At 36.6% G+C, this 11,441-nt stretch overlaps 1 protein-coding gene across 1 annotated transcript in view; it reads left to right on the forward strand.

Moving 5' to 3' along the window:
* The window catches only part of mad1l1 (mitotic arrest deficient 1 like 1), a 28,372-nt gene that overhangs the window by 13,677 nt on the left and 3,254 nt on the right, over window positions 1-11,441 (forward strand). The window contains exons 13-17 of the mRNA XM_077718174.1: window positions 188-244; window positions 1,610-1,701; window positions 1,780-1,870; window positions 4,208-4,427; window positions 4,532-4,725. Coding sequence (XP_077574300.1) covers window positions 188-244; window positions 1,610-1,701; window positions 1,780-1,870; window positions 4,208-4,427; window positions 4,532-4,725 — 654 coding nt within the window. The remainder of the gene's footprint in view (window positions 1-187; window positions 245-1,609; window positions 1,702-1,779; window positions 1,871-4,207; window positions 4,428-4,531; window positions 4,726-11,441) is intronic.

The raw sequence follows: 11,441 nt of genomic DNA on the forward strand, positions 1-11,441 counted from the left end.
AATCCTCATTAAATTACTATACATTGACACATACTTGGATTGCACTGACATTTTTGGGGGATTTTAGTGACTCATTATTGTAATTCCAGTTAATTTTGTAAACGGGCTAGTTTGTGGTTTAGTAAATAAATAGCAAACCACAAAGAGATGCATTTCATCTGTCTCTATGTTGTCTTCTTGTACTCAGTTGCAGCTCACCAAAGCACAGGACGAGACAGGCACTCTCAAATTGCAGCAGCAGACTGTAAGTTGGAACACACACACACACACACACACACACACACACACACACACACACACACACACACACACACACACACACACACACACATACAAGTTGATGTACGAACCTCCGCATTTAAAGCTGAAGGCTTTTGGTAAACAAGCGTCAAGCTGTAAATCTGTATAGTAGTAACACTGTCAGTCTGACGTTCTTCTCATTTCCTTTAACCTCGCAAGTTCCTTGATGTTTGCAATGTGGAAACATGTCTTATATTCAAGTGCTAACTAAAAATATCAACACCATAGCTAAAATAGATCTTTTTTTTTAATGCAACACAACCACAGATCACTTTGTTTTAATAATTTTTGAATACGGACAAATTGTACATAGGCTTAGGTCATGATTTTTTATCGGTTACACCCTATCAGCCTATATAATATTTATAGATACGTGCAAACATCACTATAAAGAACGTCAATGTCCGTTCATTTACACAAATGCATGATCAAAAAGTCTTTTTCACCTCATAATGAAACTATAATAGAACTCTATTCTCTCCATTTTCATATATCTGACCATAGAAGAATCATATAATCATTTCCATTCACAAATAATATGAAAATTTCATTTGTTTTTTTTGACTGACAGGTTGAAATAAACATCCTCTTTAAAAAATTACCATTTATAATTTGTTCCCAATGAAGTAGAGAGGAGTAAATAGTCATTGCCCTCCATGTACCTGCCTTGGTAAACCTTGACTCCCTTTATCTGTCCGTTAACTCCGTCCTACTTTTTTAATGACCCTCGGTTGCCCGGTAAACGTCAGCACCACGGCGGCAAGTACCTATTGACGCGTGAAATCCACCTGTCTGCTGGAACAGTAATTACTTATCTGTCTTGGGGAGGCAAAGGCGAGGATTAGTGCCAGATGCTGTCATTGAAAGACGGTAAATTGATGTGTAAATGGAAATGAGGGATAATTGCGGTTAAAAGCTGCCATCTTGGAATAAAAGCACGTAAGGGAAAAGAAGGGCTGGACAAAGTCTTTGGACATAGACTGATTTGGTTAAAGTTCCAGGACTACATTCATGTATTCTTGAAGTCAGTAAATTTACTTCAGAATTAACAAAATATCAATGTTTAATCCATTGAAAACGTTTACTCAAATGCTAATTTTTAATCATTACCAATTCTTGAAGTTCTATCAATAATACTGCCCTCCTAAAAAAAAAAAAAAAAACATCAAATTGGGGGGGATATTCACAGATTTAGTCTGATATTTTGAAACATTTGAACAAAAGACTGACATTTTTTATTCTTTTTCTAAATTATGAACATTTCTTTGTTGAGGAGTCTTTTCCAAAAATAGTCTTTTGGTCATTCTAGATGCAATTTGAGTTGGAAATGCTAAGAAAGCAGCAAGTCTCATCAGAAGAAAGATGTTCCTTAGTGAGCAAGAAAGAGGTCTCCATGCTGAGGTTGGTGGCAACACCCACAGAGACACCTTGTTTAGTTTAGTTTGTTCACAAAAACGCATATGAATCTCTTATTTACAGGTCGAAGATTGAAGATTTGGAGGCAGAGCGACAACGTCTGCAGGAGTTGAATGAAACACTGGAGATGAGACTGGAGCGACACAACCTACAGGCAAGTACCTTCTTGTTTTGCAACCACTTCAATAAATCACTACTAGGCTAGTATGGAGATTGAAATGGAAAAAAATCACTCACGCTTGGAGATTTGTTTGGGACTTTCACAGAAAAATGATTGAGGACTGCAGCAACTAAATTGACTACTTAGATTTCCAACGTTTCTCCTGTGGAATAAAAAATCAAACACGGTAATAGAAGTTGTGCTTAAAAAAAAACAAAAATAAGACAAACAATAACATGCAATAAATTCTGTAGTTAGCAACCAATCAGAATCTGGAAGTCTGTTAAATTAATTATTAACCCGGCATACTTTAAATGTCTAAGTACATACTATGTAATTGAAGTCACATAAAAATGAAAGGCCAATAGATAGTTGGCTAGTCATAAAATTCTACTGTTGCTGGACTTCTACACTATACTAAAATTCTACAGTTCTGCCTTGCAATTGGGTCTTTCTTGAAATAGCTCCATTTTTAGCACCTTCTCTTTTCCAATTGTCATTACGTGAGTCGTCAAGTCCTCCAAGTGCCCAACTGAGCTGGCCCCCCGTACGTTAGTAATGAAACCTGTGAGAGTCAGCGTTTCTACTTCATTTTGGGAGCATGGTGAATGGAATTTCTGTGTTCTGGAGCATGACCAACACATTTAAGGCAATTACTGCATAAATGTGGGTTGCTGTGAGTAAACCAGTGGAGCCAATGGATTGGGTCGGTTACTACGAGCAGTGTTTTTTTATATATTTATCTTTTTTTTTAAACCCCAGATCAATTTGTTCATGCTCACTGGGAGGGTGACACTTTAAGAATGAATGGAAGTGAACGGATAAAAAGACATGGCTGGTGACTAATGTTCAAATATGGAGATTTAATGGTCTGTTTGAGGCGAGAGAGTTGTTTCTATAAAGTTTACGAAATGGTTCCACAAAGACTAGTTTGTTTAATATTAGGTCTGTTAAGGCATTTATTTTGTAAGATTGTGAAGAGGACTACTTTGTGGTAAAGGTTGTTTCCAACCATTTTATTATCAGGAGGAATTATATATCCAACTACTGTGGAGACCTTATTATCCAATCCCACTTATAAATAGTCTCTTTTGTATGTTTCTTTTCAAATATTTCCAACATGGACATTTTTCGACCTTGTCTGTCAGCCTCATTTTCAAAATCTTTTGAATTTATCCTGCCTCGGTACCATAGAATATTTTTGAGCATTTCATGTTTTACCATATGAACAATAATAATACATTGACCAAAGTTCACAAGGTTCTTCTCATTTCCATTTTTAGACCATTATTCTAGTTCAAAGAATAATAAGCATGGTCATTTTGTGCAAGCCACTAAATTCTGCAGTATTCAAACAGATGCAGGGGATTTGTTTTCAAACTGTTTTATAACGACTAGTAAGCGGTCATTTATGTTGCATCAATTTATCATAGTTTACTTCGCAAATTCCAGTGTGAAACAAGAGCTAATTTGATTCTCTCTCACATGTTGTGCACATTCGCTCCTATGGGAATTGCTACAGTTAAAATTAAATTGTATGTTTGTTTTTTGGGGTTCAGGAAAAAGGGAGAAACGGGTTACACTCAGGTTGTCTTTGATTCTTGAGTTGAAGAGTTTTATGTTGTTTCAATGGGAGATGGAAGTCCTCAAATCCTTTTTTTTAGTCCTTAAATTGCACTTGCTAATTTTTGTATATGCTATACAGTGGTACCTCAAGATATGAGCTTAATTCGTTCCGGGATTGAGCTCGTATGTCGATATTCTTGTAACTCGAACGAATGTTTCCCATTGAAATGAACTAAAAAATTAATAAGTAATATATACTCGTATTAGCGAGCACTCCGCCATTCCTGCTGAGTGATGGGAGAAAAAAACACTGAAAAAAATGCAATGCTCCGCCCAGTGCTCGTAGATATCTGTTATACACAAAAGTGATGCAGCAAAAAATACATAAACAGCCTCTCAGGCTTTTTCGAATCTGGAAATTTGTATCTCAATAAATATTTGCTCGAAATTTTACTCGTATGTTGAGGTACCACTGTATTTCCAAAAGTATTCGGTCACCTGCAGTGACTCACGTGAACAAAAAGAGCAGTATTTTCCTAATCTATGTTTTGAGGTGATGTCAGCCATTCTTTTGTTGCTACAATATCTTCACGAAAGATTACTATGAGGTTAAGAAGAACGTTGAAAATACATTACTGCCCTGTACTTACTTACATATACAATACGCCTGGAGTTTTTATTATGTTATTTTGTGAGGATAGTTCATCCCTAGGTCTCTGCCACCCCCCAAAATATCAATAAATAATCAAATATTGCTTCTTTCAGGGTGACTACGACACGTTCAAGACCCGTGTGCTCAACTTAAAAATGAACCCCACCGCTATAGCCAAGCAGCAACGGCAGCAGGACACCGAAGCCCTGCGGCAAGAAGTGGAACACCTGCGGGATGTGGTGCGTAAAGTGCAGGAGGGGAACAGCGGGGCCAAAGTGGACGCTGCCCTGCACTCTGCTAACCTCACCTTGCCCCCGTCCAAGGAGGTTCAAGGTAAGTAACACGAAAAAATGTCATGTCATGAAGTACCAATATAGATTAGTTTGCACATTGGCTTAAAAATGGCCATAAAATTCCTCCACATTTCCCCTCCTTAGATTTACTCAAACAGATCGAACGATCTGAACTGAAAAACCAACGTCTCAAGGAAGTTTTCCAGCAGAAAATCCAGGAATTCCGCACTGTCTGCTACATCCTCACTGGTTACCAGTTGGACATCCCCATTGAAAACCAGTATCGGCTGACCTCTGTTTATGCTGAGCATATGGAGGATTACTTGCTCTTTAAAAAGGTACGTACCATCTTAACACCACGGCCTACGGCATATCCACATTTTACAGAAAGCGAGAGAGAAAGAGAGAGACGAATTTGACCTTGCAGCGTACAAAGCACTTTTATGCACCATTACACCACCTTATTGCTTTTTGCCCCACTCGGCCGTGCAATGAGAACGTCATTACGGCAATGCTTTTATTTTTTTGTGTGCGAGTGTGTGTGTGTGAGTGTGTGTTGCTAGGCAGAGCTTGATGACAGGGTTAGTGTCACGTGTTTGGACTCCATAAGTCCAAGCTACTGAGACGTGTGTCTTTTTGGGGGTGTCTATTGTAGTGGATATGTAAGGGATGCCAACTGGTTATATTTCTATTGTTGATTCGCCATTAATGTTAGAAAAAAATATATAAAATAAATGCAAAAAATATTATATCTAAGTAAAACACTTAGCTGAATTATCTTAAAAATGTCTACTAAGTTAATGCTGAATGTAGTCTTAATATTGGACATAAATCCTGCTGATAAAATAGCCCGAATCTTTCATACAGGTGAATGATGGAGGTTGTAATCGCAGAGGTCAAATTTTATTTATAGCACAGTTGTGACCAAGCAGCTATTTTTATGTGTAGGTTAGTGCCAGGTGCCAGTTCTGTTGATTTTTGTTGTGCCACATTGTCGTTATAATAAATAACTTTCAGGCGAAACTATCGTATTGTGTAAAATGGGCCCATGACACACTAGTGTTGTTATTAGAATTCAACAAAAGGCAGAAGTTTGGCATGTAATAAACAATTTTTATTGTCCACTTTAAATATAACTAAAACAATGGGAGAATATACAAAAATGTTGGATAGGATTGACTGTATATTCAAAATCATTTTCCCTATTCTATGATACAAAGTGGTTTCATTAAGAGCAAAAGTAGCCATCTCATTCAAGTTGACATTTTTATGCCTGCTTTCATGGCAAGATGATTTTTATAATAAGTCTAGCAAAATTGTTTTTCCTTGAAGAAACCACATCCTAATAAGGCAAGATCTAAGCCTCAACTTTTGAATAGATCCAAAAGCTTACCTATATGCTGCTTATTTGCTTAGGAACAGAGTTTAAAGCCCAGGCTTGGACGTTTAATCTCAGCATGTGAATGATAGTGTCTATGAGATAATCACTGATGCTAAGATAAGAAGGGGTTGGAAAGGGGGGGCTAGTGGGCTTTGGATGCCAGTTGGTCCAATCCACCTGCGACCCTGCCAGAAGAGATAATTCACTGTCGATTTTTATTAACCTCAGAGCGCAAACAACACATGCACACACACAGAATTCTAAACCTTTCACAGTGTGTGTGCCATGTCAGACTTATAAATACATGCATAGTCCTCACTCCATTTGCTCTCCTTAACCCCATCCATCCAGTCCCTGTTGGTATCCCGATCCATACAGTATGTACACTCTCTAATACACATACACACACTGCTCAAAAGTTTTAGTATTCAGGCTCTACACTGCAGTCTGTGTAAATATCACAGTCAGACTTGTTGGCCTGTGGCTGCAGTGAAGTGTGTTTCCAATAGTAAAGTACAGCATTGGTACACAGAGACTGATACACATTGTCAATACATATTATACTGCAAACTTATTTTTGATCAATCCAATGTTTCTTTGTAACGTCTCTGCGTTTAAATATTCTATATTAAGAGGCTAATATTCAGGTACGCCGTATTTATGGATTTTGTTTATGCAGTGCTTATAGTCAAGTACACAGTACAGTGCAGAAATTACATTAATTGCATTGCTGAATACCTATGAAGCCTTATAAATAGAATTTCAATGTCATTCACCTGAGCCAAAAGGCTGCTGGATAATCCTAACAATTTGGTTTTCACTCTAAAGATACCCAAATCCCCACTGTGGTATAAGATGTTTAAGATGTTTAACCTTTCCAGCTTCATTAGTGTTTATTCCCCAATTATAAAAATTGGGGGATATACAGTAAAGTCATGGGAGTTGGTAATAAAAAAAAAGGTTTTGCCTACCTACCTATTTTGGGTGTGCAAAATAATTAAGAAGTAAAGTTTTTGGTATATCTGTAATGGAAATGTTGCAATTGAAAGCAAAGTAAATGTCAAAGGTGCCCAGAGGAAACTTAAGGTATATTTTGCTTGCAATAGGTTTCCAAAAAGGCCAAAAAGGCAACCGTTATTCTTTAAACTAAGTTTCCTCCCCTCTATTGTGGTTAAATATGCAACAAACTGAAGTGCTGCCTTATTTTCTCAATTAAAAGACATTAATGGCTGCTTTATCGTCCAGCAGCTGGACTCCAGATGCTCAGACTTGATTCATTTAAATGTGCAAAAACGGCGGCAGCCTACAAATACAAGACTTGGTCCATCACATAAGGTTTTTACGGGTCAACAACCTGCTTGTTAAGTTTGGTACAAAGAGTAAGCATGATGTGTCGGTGAAAAATGTGTCGATTGATTGCTCTTAATTTGTGACAAAAAAAGCTGGTGTTTCCTTGTTGTATTTTTAGCACACACCGCAGGTGAGACACCCGATTAGCATCCTTGATTAGGCGTTTATGAGCTCATGCTAATCAGGGAGATAAATGGTTTATAGCTGTGCCAGCTACTGATTTTCTTCACACAAGTTCCAAAGTGAGGGGATGATTTCCACTAAATACATGTTTATTCATTTCAACAACTTTAATATCCTAATTTGCTTAGTTTCATCTTTTAAATTCTGTTATGCATCTGAGAAATTGTACCCTGTAAAGTGAAGTTGACGATAAATTTGATCAATATAAAGTGGCATTGCACAGTTTTTACCATTTGAACTCAATTACAGCCCAAATGAATCGTACATTGAAGTGGCCAGTTCACAATGTGCAATCCAGCAGATTATCCTTTTGATTCAGACAATATCTTAGAAATACCACTTACGATATTTTGTCTCAAGATTTTCCCTTCAAAGTAACACATTTGTAATCCCTATTAAAACCATGAATATGTAGGGGGAAATTTTTAAATCAGGGGGTGTGTTATACGAGAGAAATTGTAAAAATTCTATGATTTTTAAGGGTACGGCTTATACGCAGATGCGACTTATATAAGAGAAAATACGGTATATATACCGAAGTACGATGTGGCAATTTTAAGGGTATGGCTTATACACAGATGTGACTTATATGATATAAAATACAGTATGTATATACTGAATGTCGATGTGGCAATTTTAAGGTTACGGCTTATACGCAGATGCGACTAATATGCCAGAAAATACGGTATGTATTCCGACTGTCGATGTGGCATCTCTTCTATCGTCGCCTTCATATTTTCTTCATCTTTACATTCCGTTCTGGCGCTTATTTCAAATCTAATTAAGAAAACAACATTTGATCTATGGATAATCACACAAAGTCTATTTCAAGGCCTCAAATCAGCGATTTGTTATGTGTTTTATCCAAATATCAGAGCAGCTGTGCATAAATGTCACTATCAAACACGACAGTGTCACAACATTTTGATTTGTTTAATCATAACAATATGGCTATAATAAAATGCCAGCAAAGGTCTGATGGGAAATGCACAACATAAACTAAGTAGCTTTGTAGATTCGTATGTCTTGATGCCTCTTAAAAACCTGTACAGGGAAATGTCGACAGTTTAAATCCAGAGCTTGTTGACTTTTATAACACCTGACAACTCATGAAGTAATACAATTACACACCTGTCCATAGGAATATTCTGTGTGGTCTTCATAGTGTGGATTAGTGGTCAAATTGCTGCCATGCCCCAAAGTTTTAATTGCCTGTGGCCTTTATTTCCCCCCGTTCGGGTTTTATTTCCCATTTAACAAGCGGTAAACATTGACTTCTCAGCTTTGACAGCTGCTAATGAAAACCATTCTTTGGCACAAGCTAATTAGCAGGCCTTCTTTGTGAACCACACATCAAAAAATATATATAAACGTCTTAATTGCTCAACTTGGGAATTGAATGTACTCCTCCCAAATGAATAGCAGGTCAAAATAAAATGCTAATTATCTTGCAAGTTCGATAAATCAAAGATTATAAGGCTATCAAAAATAATGCAAGAAGTTTATATGTATATTATAAATAGAATTAAAATATCTGATTAATACGAACATGTCATATTTTGGGTACTTTTTTGGGGAATGTGTTTTTTGTCATTATTTCTTATAGGTAAGTCAAGCTTTGATTTATAATTAATGGTAGAACTTTTACTTTTTGACTCTAGCATTGATCACAAGCCATCCAATTAAAATATGATTCATTTTCTCATGCAGGTAGAAAAAATATGAACCCTTCATTTTGTAATTGGACTTTTATGGAGACAATTTTGCGGACCATACATCTAATTAGTGGATAAACGCGACCAAGCAGTTCAAGGTTTCACGTTGACACCACTATGCGACTTTACACTCAAAATTTTCAGAAATTGTCCTAATTAGGACAAATAAAAGTGCCATGAAGCGACAATGTTACATTTTTTTTCTTTCTTTTTGCACTAACCACTTGTCTAAAGATCAGAGGTTGAGTTTAGTGATGCGTTTGGGTGGGTGCCCACGTTCTGTTTCAAACCTTGTCACTTTTAAAACTTTAATTGTTCACTGTGAAGAGACCTGATCAAATCAGCATATGCAAAAAGGCTTCCATTCCGACTATACATTAGCGCTTTAGTCTAAAAGTGGTAAACAAGACGCTGATTAAGATATGAATATGTAAAGACTAGCTACTGATTCGGTCTTCTTCTTATGCTGTGTCTTCTCCTAAATGGCAAAATCTGCATTTAAATTATAGTGAGCTCATCTGCATATTGCATGCGTTTAATCAATTATCCCCCCTGATGTCTGTTTTTTTTTTTACTTCTTCATCTCATTCCACCAAACGACAACTCTGCCCTTTGATAGATTTGATGTTGACTGATTGATTGTGAAATCTTATCGACTACTTCTTTGGCACAAAGGAAATTCAAAATCTTGACTATTTGACATAATTTGTTTTATACACCGCAGCCCGGTGAGCGAGTGGCAACTTCACAGTTTTAGGGTCGAGGGTCTGATCCCAGGTCGGTCCTCACTGTGTGGTTTTTGCATATTCTCCCCATGGCTTACGTTGTCTCTTCTTAAGACTTACTTAGTAATTTCCTGATCCCACACTCTATTTTTGCAGTAAGTCCAATGCTGTAAATCATACTACAGTATTTTCCGCACTATAAGGTGCACCTTCAATAGCCTGTTTTAAAACTGATGTTTGAGAAAATTAAAGTCTTTTGGGTGCATCTCAAGTGCGGAAAATGCTGACTATGCAAATGCCCGCTGAGTAAAACTACTTCTATTAAAGATAATAACAGACTACTACATATTGGGGTTGTCCCGTGAGGGGTCGCCACAGCCAATCAATTCTCCTTTGCGTCATCCGCCTTGCCTCTAAAATGTCTAGAGTAACAGTTATTTGTGTAATATTTGTTTAAAGAGAATATATTGGGCAGAAGGGCTGACCTTAATACAAACAAAATATTATTTGTTATTTACTGCATAACATTATTTTTAATATATTTTTTCACTGAACTAAAAATATGGTTTAGGATCCATACTAGATCAGTATTGGTAAAATATCTTGAAAAAATCAGATGGAAAGTAAAAAAACATGTTTTCTAATTGATTATTCTTTGTTGTCATGATAGATGCATCTGCCATATTTCATGCTTTTAGAAGAAACCAAATTTGGGGGTGATTTATTTATTAGTTTAACTCTGCAAGAAGCTACCATCAATCCTGTCCATTTAAATGATGAGGTATGTAGTGTTTAACAAGAGCAAATTGAAAATTACCCATCGTTTTGTGCTTGAATTATCATAAATGAGAAAGACAGAATTTCTTTTTTTTATCTAGCCTCAACAAGCTGTCTAGTTAGACATCGCTCATCCAATTTTTAGTGGCAATTTGATTAAATCTCTACAAGGACTTTCTTCAAAGGACCTTTGCAAATGGCTACAAAGCATTTTAAATATTTGCTTCAAACTCAAAAGGCAGGCTTCTTTGAAAATGTAAAAAATGATTCACTGTAAAACCTTCGTGCGCCTTCTAAAGCTGTCCACCTTTTTGTATATGGGGGTTAGTGGAGGGTGTGGGGGGGGGGGGGGGGTAGCGCCATTAACATTCATGCGGCACGCGGCTCCTCGTTTGGATGAGGTCACTAATAAGCCCCGCCCTGCACCTTAAGTCTGCAAGTATTGATTTCCTTTAATTGGATAGACAAATGAAAAGAGCGGATGAATGGCCAAATTTTCTTTCCAAGCCAGAGGCTTTGTTTTTTTTAAATGTAGCCACTTTCCAAAGCTGCAATTTATTTCCTTGTCTTTGAATTAATGGATAAAGGATATGTTTATTTTGAACGTGTTAAAACAAAAAAGTCAAAAGACCAACAACCAAAGAAAACAAAGTCTAACCAAATCGAAAAAAAATGTTAAATAACTCATTTAAAATGTCCTAATCCTTACATAGTCTACAGATTAAAATGTATATACCATCAAATTATAGTTAAAAGAAATGAAACCAAGACTTATTTAATACAAAATCCAATATTGTTTTGTTATTAAACATCAAACCGCCACTTCCAGTTTGGAGTCCTTTTCTTCTATAGTAGTACTTCAAATACTATCTACAATTTCCGCAAGTTGACAGGTTGTCTTGGCCCAGTCACGCAAAATAGCC

The sequence above is a fragment of the Stigmatopora nigra genome, chromosome 6 (assembly GCF_051989575.1).
Source record: "Stigmatopora nigra isolate UIUO_SnigA chromosome 6, RoL_Snig_1.1, whole genome shotgun sequence".
In the NCBI taxonomy this organism is placed as follows: Eukaryota; Metazoa; Chordata; class Actinopteri; order Syngnathiformes; family Syngnathidae; genus Stigmatopora; species Stigmatopora nigra.